Below are 20,197 nucleotides of genomic sequence, written 5' to 3' on the forward strand. Positions count from 1 at the left end.
TCAATGCCGGCGCATGCGATCTTCGCGTGAAGCTCAATCGTTCAAAACCAACAGACTTACGACGACAGTTGGAGCGAGTAAAAGGTCAGTCTCAATCTTCTCCTCCCGAGACCAGCATATCCAAAGATCTCTGCGCCTTACTGGACTCTAAGCAAGTACAAACGGGACAGTCTTTGAACGTTATCATGGGAGGCTCCCCCCCTAACGGAGACTCAGTCCGTTCCGTGAAAGATTATCGTCGACAAGTCGCGACGTCCCAGAAATGGCCGACCAAACCAACAAGTCATCCCCCGATAACCTTCTCACCAGATGACGCTGAAGGTGTTCACACGCCCCATAATGATCCACTCCTCGTCGTCCTTGGAATTGGAGAGTACGATGTCACCAAGATCCTTATTGACACTGGAAGTTCCGTTGACCTCATCTTCCGAGGAACTCTGCAGAAGATGGGAGTCGACCTCGACGACATAAAAGCGTCCTCCAGAACGCTAACCGGATTCAATGGGTCATCCGAAACTATCTTGGGAACGATCCGCCTCCCGGTGCGCGCATGCGGCGTTACTCGAACGGTCAAATTTGCCGTCGTTAGCACAAAAGCTCCGTATCACGCTATACTCGGTACCCCTTGGTTACACTCGATGCAGGCTGTCCCTTCCACCTACCATCAGTGCGTCACGTTCCCTGGCGCGGACGGGAAGATAAAAACATTGCGCGGGGACCAAAAGGCCGCTAGGGATCTCCTAGTCGCCACAGTCAAACTCCAACGAACGTCACTACCCGTTAACTCAGTGTCCCCTCCAATCTCAAAAGTCTACTCTCAGGAAAACGAAGTTCTTGAGTTGCCTATTGATGACGCCGACCAGAGTCGCACCGTGAGAGTTGGCGCATACCTCTCCGACGAAATGCACCAGTCAGTTCTGGATTTCCTCAGAAAGAACGTATCCACGTTCGTTTGGTCTATGGCAGACATGAAAGGTATCGACCCGACTATAACAACTCACGAACTAAACGTCGACCCAACGTTCAAACCTATCCGACAGAAGAGACGCAAGCTCGGCCCCGATAGGTCTAAGGCCGTAAACGAAGAAGTTGACAGGCTACTCGGCGCAGGTTCGATTGCTGAGGTCCGCTACCCTGAGTGGTTGGCAAACCCGGTAGTCGTCAAAAAGAAAAATGGCAAGTGGCGCGTCTGCGTCGACTTCACCGACCTGAATAAAGCCTGCCCAAAGGATAGCTACCCTCTGCCCAACATCGACCGTTTAGTCGAGTCCACAGCTGGAAACGAGATGCTAACCTTCATGGACGCCTTTTCCGGATACAACCAGATAATGATGCACCCGGAAGATCGCGAGAAGACGGCCTTCATCACAGATAGGGGAACCTATTGCTACAAGGTCATGCCATTCGGTCTGAAAAACGCCGGAGCAACCTACCAAAGGCTTGTGAACAAGATGTTCGCAGATAAGCTGGGTATCACCATGGAAGTGTACATCGACGACATGCTGGTTAAGTCGCTCCACGCCACTGATCACCTCCGCCACCTGCAAGAATGTTTCGAAACCCTCAACAAGTACGGCATGAAGCTGAACCCGGCAAAGTGCACGTTCGGAGTCTCCTCTGGCAAGTTCCTCGGCTACATTGTCACGCAGCGAGGAATTGAGGCGAACCCGAAACAGATATCCGCGGTCCTGAACCTCCCGAGTCCGAGAAACAGTAGAGAAGTACAACGACTCACAGGGAGGATAGCCGCTCTAAACCGATTCATTTCCAGATCCACCGACAAGTGCTTGCCCTTCTACGATCTCCTACGAGGAAACAAGAAGTTCATTTGGGACGAGAAGTGCGATGATGCATTTACTCAACTCAAGCAATACCTGACAACACCTCCTGTACTCGCTAAGCCGGACGTCGGTGATGTTCTGTCTCTCTATGTCGCAGTATCACAAGCTGCAGTCAGCAGCGTCCTGATAAAAGAAGACCGCGGCGAGCAAAAGCCCATTTTCTATATGAGCCGGCGCATGACCGGGCCAGAGACGCGATACCCAACTCTGGAGAAGATGGCCTTGGCAGTTGTCGAAGCAGCGAGGAAGCTTCGACCCTATTTCCAGTCGCATTCGGTAGAGGTGTTGACCGATCAGCCTCTCCGAACGATACTCCAAAATACCAACAGGTCTGGCAGACTCACAAAGTGGGCCATTGAACTCGGCGAGCGCGATATCATCTACAAGAATCGCACCGCAGCAAAGTCACAGGTTCTCGCGGACTTCTTGGTCGAACTGGCCCCGGAGTTGGAACAAGATCTCGCACTCCCAAGTTTGAACTGGACGCTGCACGTTGATGGATCGTCGACCAACAAAGGAGCAGGCGCCGGAGTCCAATTACAGTCTCCGACCGGAGAGCTAATCAGACAGTCTTTTAGCTTTGGTTTTCCCGCTTCAAACAACGAGGCAGAATACGAATCTCTGATCGCCGGACTCCGCTTAGCAAAAGCTGTAAGAGCTAAACGACTAAGCGCCTATTGCGATTCCCAGTTAGTCGCCAGTCAGTTCAGTGGCGACTACGATGCCCGCAACGATCGAATGGATGCCTATCTCAAAATAGTGCAAAGCCTGGCAGCAGAGTTTGAGTTCTTCGAACTCATCAAAGTTCCCAGAGGTGAAAACGTCTGCGCCGAAGCCCTCGCGGCCCTTGGTAGCAAGCTTCATGACCAAGTTAAACGAACAATCCCGATACATCGTATCGAGAAACCAAGTATCGATATACTGACCGACCAAACCATCGTCGCCCAGGTCGTCGAGCCCATTGCTCCAGACGACGACGGGTTTGGCCCAGATTGGAGAACCGAGTTCATCGACTACCTCTCGAAGGGGGAACTCCCAGCAGAAAAATGGGCAGCTCGCCGGCTAAAAGCCCGCAGCGCCCATTACGTCGTTCTTGACGATGAACTACACAGATGGACGGTGAGTAAAGTGCTCCTCAAATGCATCCATGGCGACGAGACAGCAAGGGTTCTGGCAGAGACGCATGAAGGCGCTGGCGGAAACCATTCGGGCGGACGTGCGTTAGCAATCAAAGTAAGGAGCATAGGATTCTTCTGGCCGACAATGAACGCTGATTGCGAGTCATACGCGAGGAGTTGCGACAAGTGCCAACGACACGCACCCAGCATCCATTGTCCAACCGAGATGCTGCGCACAACCACCGTCCCTTACCCGTTCATGCGATGGGCGATGGATATCATAGGACCGCTTCCTTGTTCCTGCCAAAGACGCTTCATCCTTGTCCTCACCGACTACTTCACTAAGTGGATCGAAGCTGAAGCATACGCTCAAGTCACAGACAAAGAAGTCTGCGGTTTCGTCTGGAAAAACATTATTTGCCGCCATGGTCTACCTTATGAAATTGTTACCGACAACGGATCGCAGTTCATGTCAGGTAATTTCAAGGAGTTCTGTGGCAAGTGGAACATTCGACTAAGCCCCTCCACCCCTCGTTACCCGCAAGGTAATGGCCAGGCGGAATCCTCCAACAAACTCATCATCGATGGCATTAAGAAGCGTCTGGACCTGAAAAAGGGTCATTGGGCCGACGAACTCGACGGAATCCTATGGAGCCACCGCACAACCCCGCGCGGATCGACTAAATCGACACCTTTCTCCCTCGCCTACGGTGTCGAAGCAATGGCTCCTGCTGAAGTTAACGTTTCAAGCCTCCGACGTTCCAAGATTCCTCAATACGTCGAGCTCAACAAAGAGATGCTACTCGATGCCCTCGATGAGATAGAAGAACGACGAGACCAAGCTCTGCTGCGCATCCAGAATTACCAACACCAGATCGAAAGCTACTATAACAAAAGGGTTCGAGCCCGACCTCTGGAACTCGGCGACCTCGTCATGCGCAAAGTGTTCGAAAACACTAAGGAGCTAAACGCCGGTAAACTCGGCGCCAGGTGGGAGGGACCATACAAAATCATCAAAGTTGTTAAACCTGGCGTATACCGACTCGAAACATCGCGCGGAGAAGAAGTCCCACGATCATGGAACTCAATGCACCTACGACGTTTCTACTCGTAGAAGTATTTCCACAAAAAAAAAAAAAAAAAAAAAAAACCGAGTAGATGCACCCCCGTGGTCACTTCTAATCGACCGAGTAAATGCGCCACTCACAGCCACTTTTACTCGGGAAAAACGAACTACGAATGGCTTGATCCTCAACCGAGGTACGTAGGCAGCCTTAATAGGTCCAGCTGTAACAAAACCAAAGTCAAAACCTTACCTTGGTCTCAATCAAATAAATAATGACTTTCGTATCGAATGGCCCCCGTGCCTCCAGCAGAGGATACGCGGACACTCACGCTCCTTTGCTTACAGCTATGTCCTGATCAGACACTTGGCTCCAGGACCTTAATAGTCGCGATTCACCTATGCCTAAGCATTGAACCGACTAAACAGAGTGAATCTTTGCCTTTTCTCGACTAAAATGTAACGGCTTAGCTACCCGGTTACTTAATTGTCACTGAGGAAACGGACAGAAGAACCTTCCACTCTTATACTCAACTCTTTCTTATCGAAACATGATGACAGCCGAGTAAAACCAATTACCGGTTCATCACTTGTCTATTTGCAAAAGATTAAGGATAAAAATCTGATGTTTGCCAAACACAACAGATAACCGAAATCGCTTAAAAGAGTTGCAAATAAATAATGAGAAACACAAAGGAAAAAGTGTCTTAAAATACAACAACAAGGTCTATCAAGACCACCGATGAAAGCATCCTAATATTACATGCAACAAGATCAAACGACAATGTCTTGGTCGTCCCTGCTCGGGTCAAGCGGTTCAACCACTTCTTCTTCAACGGCTTGAGCGTCAAGGCCTTCGACCTGAGCAGGAGGGTCTGAAACTGACGGGATCGGGACCGTCTCTTCGATAAGTGCCGGCGACGACCTGTTCTCCTCCTCACCCACCTCGTCCTCTTCTCGCTCCTCAGACGAAGAAACCAGGACCGGATCTTCGGTGGCTACATCCCCTGTGTCTTCTGGAATCGCGTCCCCGGCCTCCTCGGGATCGTTTCTGTCGGGACGCTCCTCGATGGCAGTTCCTTAGGGAACGACAATATGCTCCGACAGAGCGGAAGTAATGTCTACCATCGGCTCATCGACTGGATCTTCGGTCGCCTCGCAGGAAGTGATCAACAGGGAAGCCGATTCATGGCCAATCAAACCAACATTCGACCCGTACGGGTCGAGTACCCCCACGAGCTCTTCACTTACAAATCGAGAAGGGAGGTTGAGAGGAGAGAGAGCAAAGTCATCCTCGGAGAATGGCTCGAGGCGGAGTTTGGCGATTTCAGCCTCATGCACCTTCTCCTGCTCCGAAAAGATGTCGATCATACTCTGCGGGATCTCGGTCCCGCTATCTCTTATCATCTCAAGGCACTTTTTCGTCCCCGAAGCCTGCCCGTATAGATTCTTGGCCTTCTCTAGCGCGTTAAGGCGATCCAGATAGCCCTTCATCTTACCTACACAGCGAGTAGACTTGTCCGCCATAGCCGTTTGAACCTTGATCCTCTCGCGGGTGACCTCCTGAACCCTAGAGTCCCTCAGACGTTGCCTCTCTTTGACCAGCGTTCCAACGACAGCATCCCTCTCTTCCTCGAGCTCGGCCTTCTCTTTCTCGAGGGAAGCGACCAACCGCTCTAAGCGAGTTTTCTCGCGTAACCTCTCGATCACACCCAACCTGGTTCGTGCGAGCTTCTCCGAGGCGCCCAGCTGAACCATCGTCTGCTTCAAGGTGGTGTCGTACTTCTCAACGAGATAGTTCATGCTTCCGTCACTCTGCATAAAGCAATAAAGACTTAGGAAATTTTTGAGAAAGAAAAAGGGAAATAAGGGAAAGCGAGTTTACCCGTTTGCTCGCCATAGCCGCGTCAATGTACTCCTTTTTGAAGTACAAGTCGTCGATCGGCGGCAACTCTTTGGTCCCACCACGGATCTGACGGGTCAGTTCAGCACATTGAAGCGGATTCAGAACCAACGGAGTCGCCTCGTCGTAAAGGAACTCTACGCGATCCGGAAAGCGAATTCCTCCTCCCGCCTTCTGTGGAAGCGAACCTCCGCTTTCCACACCAGTCTTCCTCTCAGAAGAAGAAGGGGTTCCCCTACTCAACGGAGATTCATCCCGTGAGCCATCTCCGGTTTCAGTAGCCGGTCCCCCACCTCTAGAAGGGATCCCAGGAGCAGAAGTTTCATCGTCTTCCACGGTCGTTTTCTTCTATCTCTTCTTGGGATGTTCCTCAGGTGATCCCCGAGTAGAATCGGTTGGATCGTTTATTTCCGCATCATCATTCCCCGCGGCAGTTGAGGTCTCCAAAACCTCAACAGAAGCCTCCTCACGAGACCTTTTCTTGCTCCCCTTTTTCTTCTTCTTCTTCTTAGCAGCGACTTCAGAGACATCAGCAGAGGATGGTGCCTCCTCCAAAGGGACACTCCTTTTCTTGGCCTTACTGGCCTTCTTCTTTGGGGAACTCTGAGCTGGCGCCTCAGAGTTCACATCTCCATCTGCGGGAACAGGCCTGACCTCTGAGGCACCGGCAGAAGACGACTTCGTTGAGAGCATTTGAAGCCTCCCTTTCAATAGGGCACTCAAGTCGGGAACTCCCTCCATATTTCTAGCTTGGTTAAGGAGCTTTTGTTGTTTCCGAGTAAACAGGGAGAGACGTGACTTGCGGGGACCGAGTACACAAGGAAGTCTCGATTCCCAATCAACTGTAAAAGAAAAAGAAATCAGACACGAAGACTACGAAAAAGGTTCAAGAACATCTCCCTAAGGTGAACAGCAACTTTACCTCTAGCGATCCTTGCTTGCTGCCGACGTATCCACTCCCGACTAAGATCCGGCCACCTGAGATGACTATGCGTCGCGATCAGTTGGGCAGTTTCGAAGAATTTCTCGGGATAGGCAATTGTATTGGGATGACGAACTGCAAAAGAAAAAGGGAGCATCAGAACCATCGACCAGAATACGAGTAAACAGACAAATCTCTACCAAGTTGCTGATTCCATAAAACGCGATAATCGTCCCCCGGCGGCTCCTCGAAGGCATGCTCGTTGGACTTAATGAAGAAGTATGCGCGTTGCCAATCCTGCGTCTTGTTGGGATGACCGGTCAAAACGTTGTAACTCGCTCGCATCTTTACTGAAAAGATCCCGTTCGGCTCCGCCTTCGTGAAAGTCAGCTCCTCGAACACCCTCACACTCATCGAAACATCCATCTCCGCTGTCATAACCATCAACATGACAGCTATGCGCAGCGACCCGTTCAGCAGCTGAGAAATGGCGATGTCCCGACGAAACGCGTAAGACGTGATCAGTCTGGGGATTGGGAACCAGAGCTTTGTCTGATCCTTGAAGTAAGATTCGTACACGCACTGGTAACCAACCGGTGGCGACCACGGCCGCTGATCGGTTGACGGAATGAGGAAGGTGACTCCAGCGCCACCATTCTCCCTTAGCAAATTCTTCACGGTCTCGTTGGAAGAACAGGAACTGAAAACGTTTCCCCACGATTGAACTCGCGGGTCGCGTAACGCTTCGGGAGGCAGCGAAGGTAGTTCTTCGAAAATCCCACCGGGGTGGTATATCACAGGACGGCAGTCTACTTCGTCGAACGGAACACTTCTCGGTGCGGGAAGACGGTCTGACTGGTCGATACGAGCCCTCCGATGAGCCCGTCTCCTGGGTCTTACGACAAGGCTAGGCGCTTCAGAACCACTCGCCTCTCTATCCTCGTCCTCAACGTTTCCTTCGATTTCTTCGCGAAACTGCCTATGGGCGTCAGCGACCAAAAGACGCTGGGAAAGGCTCATGTTCTCCGTATCCCGCAGAGCGTCACGATGGATTATGTCAAAATCCTCCAATGGACCCCCGTCCGCATCCCTAGCCGGGCTCGGCGAGGTAGCTATATCTTTTCATTTTTCCTCGCGCGATAACCGATTCCCTGAAGCCATATCCTTTCTACTCGGGGGGACGACTAAACCAGCTAGATCGCTAGCGGAAAACCCTATGCTACAGAAGGCTTATCTAGAGAGAGAAAATAAAAGTAGAGAGAAGGGAGAGAAAGTGGAATACCTGAGTCTGCAGAGAAGAATGACGAAAGCAAAGGAGAGACGCCTATTTATAGCAAAAACGAAGGCACACTCTCCGAAGTGTAATCATTAGGTCTACAAAGGCCTAAATGGGCTTCGAAGGCCGCCTAAATGTCCAAAATCTTACTCGCGACGGTTCAGTTTCTCGCTCAAACCGATTCCAATCGAGAAATTCAACCAGAACCAATACCCGGTTTCGATCTAAACCGGTTTGTGAGCTGAACCGGCTTGCCGAAGTTAACCGGTTTGTGTCGATCCCCGAACTCTTAATTCGAGAAGTTCGCCTCCCGAGTAAAACACGATACATTGTGGGAGTCGCAGCTTGGAGCGACTAGATATACTGCGCGACTAAAACCACATACTGGCAAAGCGAGAGCTATCACTGGCACTAGGACCTGTTATATGAACGAACCTGACCCACAAATTCACTGAGACCGACAAGCCGCTCACAAGTGAACTGGGGGGAGACTTATTGTAGGAGATGGATTACATCCCTCCACAAGGCCCATCAAATAACGGGCCCTAGCCCGGCAAGTTCGGCTGAGTTTAGTCGGCTTAGCGGCTAAAGACGTCGACTCGACTCTAGAGTACTTTAAGCTGATCGGCTAAGCTGATCAATTATACTCGGCTTAGAGGGAACAGTACCAAGGCCCGCATACTCGGCCTTTGGCGACAAGGCCCAAAGGACAGTACGATTAGGGCATCATGGACAAGGGGACTATAAGAAGGAAGGAAGAGGCAATGAAGAGAGGACTTTTGGACAACTCACACACTAAGCGGTTAGATTTAGGGTTTCCTAATCATCTCTTTGATCTTGTCGTTTAAACCTCTGACCTTGTCTCCTTACCTTTCATCAGTCTTGTAACCCATTATCTTGATTCTAATAAAAACGTCTTTAGTTACCCCATTTCCTAAGTTCATCATTCTAATCAACCGAATCCCGTACAAACAGTAGTCATCAATCAGTTCTCCAATTGGCTTTTCATTCATGTTATCCGTTGATTACAAAGTTGGATGAAATAAATATACAAACAAACTAAAAATGGTGAAAAATTACAAAGTTGGATGAAATAAATATACAAACAAACTAAAAATGGTGAAAAAGGTCCTACCGGGAGTTGAACCCAGGTCGCTGGATTCAAAGTCCAGAGTGCTAACCACTACACCATAGAACCTTATATGTTTTCTTGTCTGCATTATTCGTATTTATCATTACTGAAGATTGAGTATCTCTTTATAAGATAATCATTCAAAACATCATTCACGGATAATCACATGAAATTTTTGATGAAACTTGCGTCAAAGCAGCATCAGAAGAAGTTGGAGGTATTTCTTTGGTTGCTTTGATGAACTTTAGATGATTTCTTGCCATGAAAGTTTCCTTCTGGTAAAGCCTTTTTCAAGAAAAAAAAGTTTACTTCTGGTGTACTTTTCCTATTCTCTGCTAATACTGCTACTGAGCCATCGAAAGATTGGAGAGTAGCAACCCTCAAAGGAGATGTTAAGGGATGCTTTTTTGCGCACACGATCAAGAAACAGCTGTCATTATAGTTGGCTTTAATGCTGGGACATCTCCTTTTGTGACCTTTTAATCTTGTTTGAATATCAGTGAGCGTCAAAGGAGACCCATATCCAATAGTAGCCATTACACTCTACAACAACGATGCTTAGGCCATATTTGGTACGCCAAATAAATCCTCTCATTCCACAAAACGCTCGAATTGTCTTACCTTTGGTACCTAATTCCACAACCAAATCTCTCTGTATGTTTTTTATATTGTAACCTCATAAATCAAGAAAAGTCTTCTCTTTTGAAAAAAGAACTACAACAAACAATTAAAATGAATTTTGGGAGAAATTAGGAACATTTTGGTTGAGTTAAATAAGTTCGGAAAATGAAATTGACTTGGTTAGTTATGAAAAGTCGAGATACGAAGTGAACAAAAGAAGACCCAACAATGCCAAAAGCAAAACTATTGAAACTCAAAACAGCAAAACCTGTGTGTTAATTTTCATAATATTGTTGCCGTCTAAACAAGTTTAATTCTAGACATAAGTATTCGTTTATTATTTCTATCACGAGGTTATTATAAACATATAAATATGAGGAGGAGGAAGAAGTCTATTGTTGCGAGCATATCATGCTCCTTAAGACATTCTTCGTCTCCGACTTCTTCTAAGTCCCTGAAACATTGACCAGCAGTTGACTTAGCGTTTAAGTCGGCATATTGACATTACAAGAAAAAGACAAGAAAGTTAACAATAGGAGAAGAAGGCTTACAATGTTGTCACTTGTGTTGGTTACTTCTGACACTGATTCTTCTCCTGCAACCAAGTTTCCTTTTCAGTGAGAGGGACTTTATACAATAACCAACTCAATGCGAACATTTCTATTCACTTATTAGACAAGGACTAGGCGAATCATTCATGGTTAATGAGGCCTCCTATGCTAATGTTTCCACCAGTTGGTTTAGTAGACAATAATGACTCCAATAATTGAGGACTTTGCAACAATTTACCAGCTGTAGGATTCAATTTGGTAGGCATCTTTTTCTTCTGCTGCTTTGTTTTAACTTCAGGGACGCTGCAGAAACCAGAGAGTATCTCGCTACATCATTACAGATGACACAGAGAAAAAAGAGCAATCAGCTGTTCAATGAACTGTGGTTGATTGTAACTCACCGAGAACCAAAAGATTCTGTCTCCTTTCTCAATATTTCCTGAATAATTAAAAAAAAAAGAAGCCAAACATAAATAAATGCTACAAATATTGTACTTGTGTCAAGTTCATTTTCGTCGGATTCCAAGATGTTAGCACTTGAATGATGAATTAAAGTATCCATCAAACATTTCATTTACCTGTTGCCCCATGGATTCATGGCTCAGGGTCTCCCAACTCTCGCTGTCCAAGCAAACCAATTCAACATCCCCATTATCAAAAGCAATCTGCATCAAAGCAAACACAGAAGCTCGTGGCATTTACTACAGATAGGTAAAGAACAGGGAAAAGGAAAAGCCATGCAAAGATGTATATACTATATCTGACCAACGTCGAGCATAAACAGCTCACTGAATCAAATGAGAATTGCTTTTAGAATAATATGGGCTTAGAAGTCACAGTGCATACCTTGTGGGAGTTGCTTTTAGAATTAAACCTTTCAACAGTGCCGTGATGGAAACTGGTAAAAACGACCAAAACAAATTACGAAAACTCCATCATATATTTGTTCGAATGTCTTTAAGAAAATTTCTACCATCCATCAGCGGGGGAGAGTAATTTAATCCGCTGCCCAATGATTGCTTCGCCGTGGTTGCTGGTATCCTGTGACAATCATTAACCAGTATCACAGGAAGATAAATAATAACTATATATAGATCCAACTTATAGTTATGAACTTACCTTTAACGTAGATACTACCCCGGAAGGTTTGGAAGATGTAACATTGTTGCTGACACTTGCCCCAGCACTCTCCTTTGAACAAGTACTGTGTCTCTCTAGCTTCTTTTTAGGAATTTCCGACTCAACTGTTCTCAAAGATACGGTGGAATCACGAGAAATGTGTTCTCCCCCTTCTACTGTTTTACACTTCTTGGAAGTAACATTCTTCATCTCTCTGGTAGTAGTAGTACTTTTTTCAGGCAAACCCAAATGAGTCCGCTTTTTGCTACACCTAGTGTTGTTTTTGCTGGCTTCAGTGGAACCAGTCATTGAGGTTTCGATTTGATTTCCCAATAATAGAGGCAAATCTCCATCCTCCAAAACAACTGCTGGGGTATCTTCCTGACACTTCTGATCATGCTTGGAAAGAGTTCAAGTTGGCAGAAAAACGATCAGAAAAGGATCAGGAATCAAAGCATAATACAAGTAAAATGGAAAAAGGACGGTAAAAAGATATACCAGAGAGATCTGTGATCGGAATATATGAACTACTCTTTCCATGAACCTTTGTTCCAAAGTATTTTGAGTGTGAGACTTAGCCTTGTTCTGCAGAGTGTCAGAAACATAAAATTTAAGCTAATGTCACAAGTTGAGCAGGATTGACGCAATGCAGGACTTGCCTGGCTGTCTGACATGCTAGTTTGGCCTAGTTTGTACAGCGATGATGGTAGCAAAATTGACCGTGGAGCTTGTGGGGAAGTCGCGTCAATACATTTTGATGTGTTGACAGCTGAAGAACCAATATCAGCTAGAATATGCAGCCTCTGCAGTGCAAAGTATAATCATATTAGCCTACGCATGGTAAAGAAGCATATTTTTAATTCAGTGCTATCACGTCACACTTACAGGAGTTTTACAAGCATCAACAGCATCTTCAGCTCTTTTAATTGCACGCAAGATACAACACAAGAAAGGGGCTATTTCCTTGTTACTAAGTAGCACTTGTAAGACCGACAACAGAGGGCTGCCAAAGGGAAAGATGTAAGAACAAAAATTCAAAAAGAAACCAATTAGAACCAATAATAGGAACTTAGCTATTACCCACAAAATCGAGCATAGACATGCTCATCCATGCAGTCTTCTGAAGGGAAATCCGGGTCATGTGCAAGAACATGGATCAGGAACACTATCATGTAAGCTGGACAATCAGTGAGTGATTCCCGTTGATCTACATCCCGACCTGCCCGAGCTTCTCTTGTAGCATTTCTGATGAATCCATTGATATATCTAAGTGACTGAACAAAAGCAGCGGAAATCATCAGAAAACCTTAAGTGTTAAAACAACTGAAATATTCCCATTTTAGAGTGAGAAGTATTAGCAACTTACATCATTTTGCAGATCTCTGCAGGGACCAGACACGGAAAACGAAAAAGCACATGCGTATCTTCTGGGTATCATATTTTCCATCAATAGCTTCTGTAATTTGGTGAGAAAAGTCTTGGTTATAAAAGCGTTGGAGTCCTGACAGAAGACAAAGGTAAACGATCAGAAAGACAATCAAGTGCACCATAAACTCACCAAATTAATCCAACTTTCTGGACAGAGATATCATCCACTAAATGGTTAACACTACTAATAACATCCCCACTGCCACTAAATAGTTAACACTACTAATAACATCCTTCTTCAGAGATAGATGACCATAAACCCAAGCTAATTCCATTAGAGAAACTTATAGATATGTCCAATATGCAATGATAGATACTCTTATATAAGTTACAAAATGCAGGAACCAGTACGTGGCTACTGTAAAAGTCAAACTCATGACTCGCCATCACTTAACACAAATTTTTTTTTGAAAAACAAGCAGTTAAGATTATCCAGTTAGGATAATATTCAAGAATCTTCTAAAAATTGTTTGGTTGTTATGCAAGGTGGAAGGCATTTTACCTTTCCCATCGAGATGGTAAGACGGAAAAGTTCAGGAGAAATATGAAGGTCCCATTTCCTTGAAAGCAATAAAACAGCTTTAGCAGCAGCCAGTCTAACATTAGCCCCCGTGTCATCGCTACAAATTTCAAGAGAAAGTAAGTCTTAGATCATATGAGAAGTCAACAAGGATCAGGAATTTTCCACAAGAACATACCATGATTTGATGCCTTCGAGTCCTTGTGATCTCAGTGTTTTCTTCAAAATGTTTAACAAGTCATCGATTTTCCTTACGACTTGACCATGGCGAGGCAAGAAACTTTTCACAAGTGTTTTGAGCCCATATATCTGCGAAAAATAACAACTCAAAACTTAACATGCGTGATCCTGCCAACTTTGAGAATGTTCGAACTTATCCCACATTAAAAATCTTAAAATCTCAAGGCTTACATTTCTTTGTCTAGCTAATAAACATTCTTAACGATAATGTGATTCACATGCGGCAGCACTATTCCTAAAAATTCTGCAATGAAGCATAAAAAGGCTGAACTTCATGCTAAGTATACAACTAGAACATGCTGAGCAGAAGCATTAACAACGGCCTACTTGTTTCACGTTGATTGCATGTTAAAGACCTAAACTTTCTAAGACACAAATGAACGGAAAGCAAAAGTGTTTCTTTCTCCAGCACTTACCTTTAGCTTGCAAGAGTTACAGCAACCAGAAGACTGATCACAAGGAGGCTGATTATCAGATGGTTCCGCCTATGACAATTTTGAAAATAGTAATAAGATGGTTACCATCAACAATAAGAAAAATACAATAAATTAATGAACCAGGTGGATATCTTCATAACAATTTTGAAAATAGCACCTCTTGCCACTTACTTGAAAAATTTGGTATACGTATCTACTGATATCTTCATATATATTGTCAAAAGCCAAGACAGAATATTGCCCAACACATGCCAAAGATTGCAGAGTTGTTGGAATTTTCCGTCCACACAGCAAAGAATCTCTGAGCTTCTGAGTAAAAGGAAAACAAGACAATCAATGGCGACACTCAACTTTCTCTAGAAAGGAAAACTATTACTATAGATTTCTGCCTAAAACAGACTATCTAATATATAAAGCTATGTTCCCTACAATCGTTGATGATCACTTACAAACTCCACTTAAGCCAAGATTTAGGCTCCGGAGAACATAAAGCACAACAAAGTTATATGCTAAGAATCTTCCAAAGCTAGTTAAATAACATTCACACAAATGCATTCAATCTAAGAAATCGATATGTGATCAAGTAATGTAGAGTAAACGAAATAAGCACAGATAGAGTAAAAGAAATAAACGCAGGTTGCAGAAAAAATAACCTTGCATAACTTGGAAAAGACAGATTTTTCAGATGATGTAGCCAACGAAGCAATGGCAGAAACAGCATGTTTTGCCCGAGAACGAGTACCCTCCAGACACATCTTCTCCAGAACAGGGGAATAGTCACTGCAAAAGCAAACCAATGTCTAAAGTATGTCCAGGTCTCACTAATATATGCATAGAATATTAGTTGTCTAGGTATGCTAATTTACATAAGCCATACTCAAGAGGAATAGAGTATCTAAAACGATCTCAAAGCCTATAATAAATCTATAAATTTTAATTACTGTTCAGAAAAGTAGACTATATGTTTGACGAGAAACCATAGACTGCATAACGTGCCTCGACCTGAAATTTTGTATTCAGAATGTTCATTGTATATTGCCTTATAATAATCGTCTTCAATTAATTTTCCACCAGAGAACTTCTATGGGTGGAGTACACTATCAGAGTACAGAATGAAAAACAGGCAGAACACTTAAGCCCAATAGCTTGATAAGTTTATGCTATATATATCAGCACAGCATATTTGCAGTGCGGGGTAAATGGAACACTGATGTCTTTAAATCAGATATCAGAGAGTAGACTCTTAAAACTTGCGCTACAAAGACGGACATTAAATTCTTTAGTTTGATCAAACAATTGGTTAATAAATTAGCTTTTCTACTTTATGTCTGAGTACGTAAACAAACTCAGTAGAAAATGCCATGTCACACATTTCTCTAGCAACACCAAAATTCTATCCAACTGGATGAACTTATCGTAAGATATCATAAAGCAGTACAGTAAGAAAGTAGCTCTAGCATTCCAGATTGTACTCTGACTACCAGGCCACTTAAATAAACTTGAATTCTACTTAAAATGATAACTTAACCTAAATCAATTGCAAGTCAAATAGTGCTGGATGGTTACCTGAAGTTGGCAGAAATATAAGGAGCTGCCTTTGACAAAGCTTCAGTTAGCTCGTCAGCGACTGAATCATCGTCCTCTAATAGCTCCAAGAACTGTTTTTCTGAACCTCTCAGGTAAGAAGGGAACATGTTGAGGATTACCTAATTCAGGAAATCAGTAACTGTGTTCAATTTCATATCCGAAGTTGATTTAAGCATAACACTTATGTATACTTAAGAACGATGATATTCATAAAATAAAATTTAAATGTTTTATTGATTATGGAACATTAGTGCACAGAATACCAGCATGTTTCTCTACATTTGTTCTTACCAAAAGAAGTTTGATGAAAGGAGCCTTCAACTGCGTGTCAGAGGTGCTGCTAGAAAGCTGATCCATAAGATACCGGACATGCTCTGAGCTAAATATAGTAGGCGCACATTTTGTAGAAAGTATGCGCAGGAAGTCGAAAAGTTGATGATTAGCACCAATTCTCTCGAGAAACTTCTCCTGAAAAGAATAAAGAACAAATCTGTAGTGAAGCTGAATATATCTACGATGCACATTCAAGGGTTTATCTAATTTGCTTCATTCTGAATACCAATGCCTTTCCTGAAAAAATATACTCTTGCTGATAATACTAAAATAATGCAGCACAGAATTAGTCAAGAATGAAAATGAGTAGAATATTCACGATACTGTAGATGTTTCAGAGAAAAAAAAAACAAAACGTTACGAATTGTGAATTGAATTTAACATAAATTACGCATAAGTAAATCATCATAAAGGTTTGGACTTACTCTAATAGTCTGGGCTTTTGTGAATGTCAGTTCATCCAGCAGTAGAGTTAAGGCATCAAAAATTGATGAGTCGTTCATTTGGTCTAATCTGTGAAAGAAATCTTCTGCCTTGGAAGTGTCTGGAAAGCCAGATGAAAGCTTTACAAAACAGCTTTTTTGTTTTCTTTTCACTTCTTCTACATTGTGATCCTGAAGCAAGCATCAGATTAAACTCAAAAAGTGAGAAACATAAGGTTTGCGAAGCCCTCGGGATCTATGAGCACCAGAGTTCAAGAAAGAGAAAAGAAAATACGACCTTAGCCTCCCTCAAGATAGTCAGGCAATGCCGCAATTCACTTTGAAACCTGGAAACATACTGAGTGAATAACAAGAAAACCTTTTAATTTATATTTGATGGTGGATTCTTATGGCTACCTTCTTTTCTGAGATAAAATTGAATTGAGTGACTTCAAGTGAATATGGTTCATGACGACAAAACATTGAACCCAGTGCCGCATCCTCTCCTCAACTGGAAGAAGGCGAGGATAAAGATCATCGGATAGCACAAGTTCCACATTGTGGGACCTAAGTAATCCACAGAAATCTATTAGCTTGTCAGAAATATTTTCTTTTTTAAAAACGCAATTCAAGGAAAGTTGGTAAATTATCCTACCATGATTCTTTACAATCTTTATCGCAGCAAAGCAACAAGATTTTGCATGGGATTTGCTCAAAATGATCATTTATTGTCAGATATCCTTTTGAACACTTGTCACAGTAATCTTGATACACTTTTGACAGCTGCTGCATAGCCTTCTTCCTAACAGATATCTTTTTCAAATATGGAATAAGTGGTGAATAATCTTGAAACAGCCCCTTAGTAACGCCTCATATACTTTAACGTAAGAGTACCTTCTTATCCCGAAGTCTCTCAGTGGCCTCAGAGATCAGATTCAAAGGAGCATACTTCATATTAGACTTCATTATATCACAAGCAACAACCAAAGCCTGTGTTCTAACCCTATCATCGAAATCTAATAGGCGCTCTTGAATGGCAGCTGAGACATTAAAAAGTCAAGGAAGGACACCGGGATTATTAGAGAGAGCAAGAAATAAAGAACCAAGGCAAAAAGGGAAAGTGCTTTATGAATATTACTGAGAACTCCAGATGCTTTATTTCCAGAGGGATTCGCCAAGTAACACTGCTTCCCGCATTTCAATGCAGCCATTCTGACTTCTGCAGATTTATCTGAGAATCTTCTCAAGAACTCTACAAAAAGATCTCGATATATCTCCCCGGAACAGTGGTTAGGCTGTGCAAAAATCCTTCCAGCTAAGTTCAGAGCTTTTATTCTCACATCAACCTGATCAGTCTGTAGACAGAAAATAACAACCCTGGTGAATACCCAAACAAACAAACAGGAATATAAGCACTAAATAAAAACAAAAGCAATCTATAACTTTCTAAAGAATAGGAGTTAGAAAAGTAAGATCATATGTTTATTAAAGCGTAAGTGTATAATAAATACCAGTAGTTCCTGGGTCAAGTTCGGGATAATTGCTAGCAGTATCTGGGGAGCATTTAAGGAGATCATGAATATGATTTCGTGGTAAGAATCTTTGAGATTGGACTGGATAGAATCTTTCTCCATAAAACAGGATGTTAGAAAACTGCAAATTAACGGCTCAAGCGTGTCGGTACAGTTTTTAATGAGAGAACTCGCAAGGTTATTAGCAGCAGGAGTCGCATCCTGTGAACACACAAGATAATAAAAATATCATAATCTGATAATTTTGCAAATTATAATCGATAGAAAACTAATATCTGCACATCCATACCTTTCCCTCCTTCACAAGATTTTCAAGAATAACACCGACAAGTGACGAACTTGCCTCTTCTTTCAGAATATCAGTCATTATCGTTAGAATGTCATTAAATAAACTTTGTTGCGCTTGCTGCGTGTTAGCCTTTCGCTGCTGCACTTTAGCGTTTTTCTGATGAGCTAAATTCTGTTGATAGTGATCTCTGTGACGAGAAGGGAATAAAATGATCATGTTAATGCAGTTTATTATTACCAACAGAACACCAGAGTAGTTTCGTAACAGTAGAAAATAAAATGTTTCATCTCTTACCTTACAACAGAGAAAAACGTGTTAAACATCTCGTGAATTAAGTCATGGCAGTCCACGTCCAGCATTAGCAGAGAGCATTTACATCGAGAAACTGTCTCCAAGATCTTTGCCCTTCTCGAGAAATAAGGGCTTACAGTATCAGAGAGCTCAGAGAACTCAGCTAGAAAGAGGTTGAAGATATCCTGAAATAAGGATACCACATGTTAAAAAATAACCCACCTCACACAACCGAACCTAGTACTACTGACGCTGTAAGTTCCACAAAATGCAAGAGAGTCTATCTACTCAAACACTAGTCATCAATAGTAACAGAGACATGTTTATTGCAAAGGAGTTGAAGGAATGTTCATACCCTGAGATACTTGTCTTCAAAAGGTGGCTCAGGTGCCAGAATCCGAAAAATCTCACTGACACAGACAGTGACTAATAGACTCACGTCGTTATCACGATTCTTAAGAAGGTCATGCTTGATGATGGATTTCTTCAGCGGTCTAAGCTCAGCTTCAAGCAGCTTCAGAGCTTTCTTCTTGCTCACAGTTTCGGTGACTAAAGGCTGCTCGATTTGTGATAGAGTAGTAGCAGCTTCCTGTAAAGTCACAGATACATGTGTAAGCAAACTCTCAAAGATCTTCCCAACGTCACTACAATAACACTCAATCAACCCTCGGATCACCGATAAAACCCTAAAATCGATTTCAAATGTGCAAAGCCAAAGACGAACCCCTTGAGATACCCACCACAAACCCCACTCAAGATCAAGTCGATTTCGAAAGGAATCGAGCTATTTTACGGAGTCAATCGAACTACAGAGCGATGAAATCAAGTTAATCGGAAACAAACCCAGATGCTTACCCGAAGTGATTTCACAAGGGAGCCCTTGTTCGGACGAGATGACTGAAGCAAACGAGAACCCATCTCGGAGACAATCTCCGTCGGAGTTTTCTCCATGCTCCGTACAGCGCTAACTGAAATCGAAAATCGAAAAGGAGACGAAACGGAACCCTAGGAAAGCCCGTCAGTGGAGTGAAAATCAAACGGTGAGTCTGCGAGGAAGACGGAGGAGGAGGAGAGGGAAGCTTTGGGCGGGAGGGAGGGACCCTTTTCCCTTTTTTTTTTTTTTTATTAATTATATAAGCGTTGTCGTCATTGGAGACTGTGTATAACACTCCCTAAGTAAAAAGAAAAATGGGTTGGATATATGGGCCTACTGGCGGCCCAATTTTAAAAATCCTCCAAAAGCCTAAATAATTTGTTCGGGTCCAAAACCGGTTATAGGAGGAAGAAGACTGGAGGTCAGAAGTTCCTTGTGTTTGTTAATTAGCCTAAAGGTTTTTTTTGTGTAGAAATTCCTTGTGCTTGTTACTCATTTTGTATAATGCTAAACTGAAAGTTCTCTGCATTTATGTTGGATAGAGCACACTTGTTTGGATCAGAAGTTTATGTACATTATGTGAATTTTTCATGTCTCAGCTTGCTCATTATTGTTATTTATTAAGCTAATTAAGTTGGTCATTCAGATTTTGATTTTTGTATTGTAATTGCCACGGTATTGCATGCTTGCTATCAAAA

At 43.4% G+C, this 20,197-nt stretch overlaps 2 protein-coding genes and 1 non-coding gene across 4 annotated transcripts; all 3 read right to left on the reverse strand.

Annotated features, from left to right (window-relative positions):
* Nucleotides 1–4,796: 4,796 nt before the first annotated feature.
* LOC106412382 (meiosis-specific protein ASY2-like) lies at nt 4,797–7,867 on the reverse strand. Its single transcript, XM_013853306.1, has 6 exons — nt 7,048–7,867; nt 6,848–6,982; nt 6,401–6,767; nt 5,908–6,220; nt 5,225–5,837; nt 4,797–5,101 (listed from the first exon to the last, which is right to left on the reverse strand). The coding sequence occupies exons 1-6, from the start codon at nt 7,865–7,867 to the stop codon at nt 4,797–4,799; spliced, it is 2,553 nt and encodes an 850-aa protein (XP_013708760.1).
* Nucleotides 7,868–9,249: 1,382 nt separating this feature from the next.
* TRNAQ-UUG lies at nt 9,250–9,321 on the reverse strand. The gene has a single exon. It is a non-coding gene; the product is annotated as a tRNA-Gln (tRNA).
* Nucleotides 9,322–10,135: 814 nt separating this feature from the next.
* On the reverse strand, nt 10,136–19,735 carry LOC125587774 (sister chromatid cohesion protein PDS5 homolog B-like). Of its 2 annotated transcripts, none has more exons than XM_048758903.1 (31): nt 19,481–19,735; nt 18,981–19,214; nt 18,629–18,810; nt 18,335–18,521; nt 18,025–18,246; nt 17,652–17,868; nt 17,408–17,553; nt 17,169–17,326; nt 16,931–17,080; nt 16,812–16,860; nt 16,517–16,705; nt 16,050–16,226; nt 15,738–15,877; nt 14,825–14,951; nt 14,343–14,477; nt 14,151–14,219; nt 13,673–13,803; nt 13,477–13,594; nt 12,913–13,047; nt 12,627–12,820; nt 12,432–12,549; nt 12,206–12,349; nt 12,045–12,131; nt 11,547–11,945; nt 11,401–11,468; nt 11,274–11,325; nt 11,006–11,092; nt 10,829–10,866; nt 10,666–10,730; nt 10,428–10,471; nt 10,136–10,330 (listed from the first exon to the last, which is right to left on the reverse strand). In XM_048758903.1, the coding sequence occupies exons 1-31, from the start codon at nt 19,574–19,576 to the stop codon at nt 10,295–10,297; spliced, it is 4,194 nt and encodes a 1,397-aa protein (XP_048614860.1). In that variant the 5' UTR covers nt 19,577–19,735; the 3' UTR covers nt 10,136–10,294. The 2 variants fall into 2 exon arrangements, with proteins under 2 accessions (XP_048614860.1, XP_048614856.1); XM_048758899.1 differs by having other exon boundaries at nt 14,343–14,480.
* Between the last annotated feature and the right edge of the window lie 462 nt (nt 19,736–20,197).

This window comes from Brassica napus, chromosome A2 (assembly GCF_020379485.1).
Source record: "Brassica napus cultivar Da-Ae chromosome A2, Da-Ae, whole genome shotgun sequence".
NCBI lineage: Eukaryota > Viridiplantae > Streptophyta > Magnoliopsida > Brassicales > Brassicaceae > Brassica > Brassica napus.

Excerpts from the sequence above, each read along its gene's own strand:
- LOC106412382 (XM_013853306.1), bottom strand. The coding sequence starts at position 7,867 with ATGAGCCTTTCCCAGCGTCTTTTGGTCGCTGACGCCCATAGGCAGTTT. Across the intron at positions 6,983-7,047 it reads TTTATGGAATCAGCAACTTG|TTCGTCATCCCAATACAATT; the intron begins GTAGAGATTTGT and ends TTTCTTTTGCAG. Across the intron at positions 6,768-6,847 it reads GCAAGCAAGGATCGCTAGAG|TTGATTGGGAATCGAGACTT; the intron begins GTAAAGTTGCTG and ends TTTCTTTTACAG.
- LOC125587774 (XM_048758899.1), bottom strand. The coding sequence starts at position 19,576 with ATGGAGAAAACTCCGACGGAGATTGTCTCCGAGATGGGTTCTCGTTTG. Across the intron at positions 18,247-18,334 it reads ATCTTGTGAAGGAGGGAAAG|GATGCGACTCCTGCTGCTAA; the intron begins GTATGGATGTGC and ends GTGTGTTCACAG. Across the intron at positions 12,132-12,205 it reads CTAGCATGTCAGACAGCCAG|AACAAGGCTAAGTCTCACAC; the intron begins GCAAGTCCTGCA and ends GACACTCTGCAG.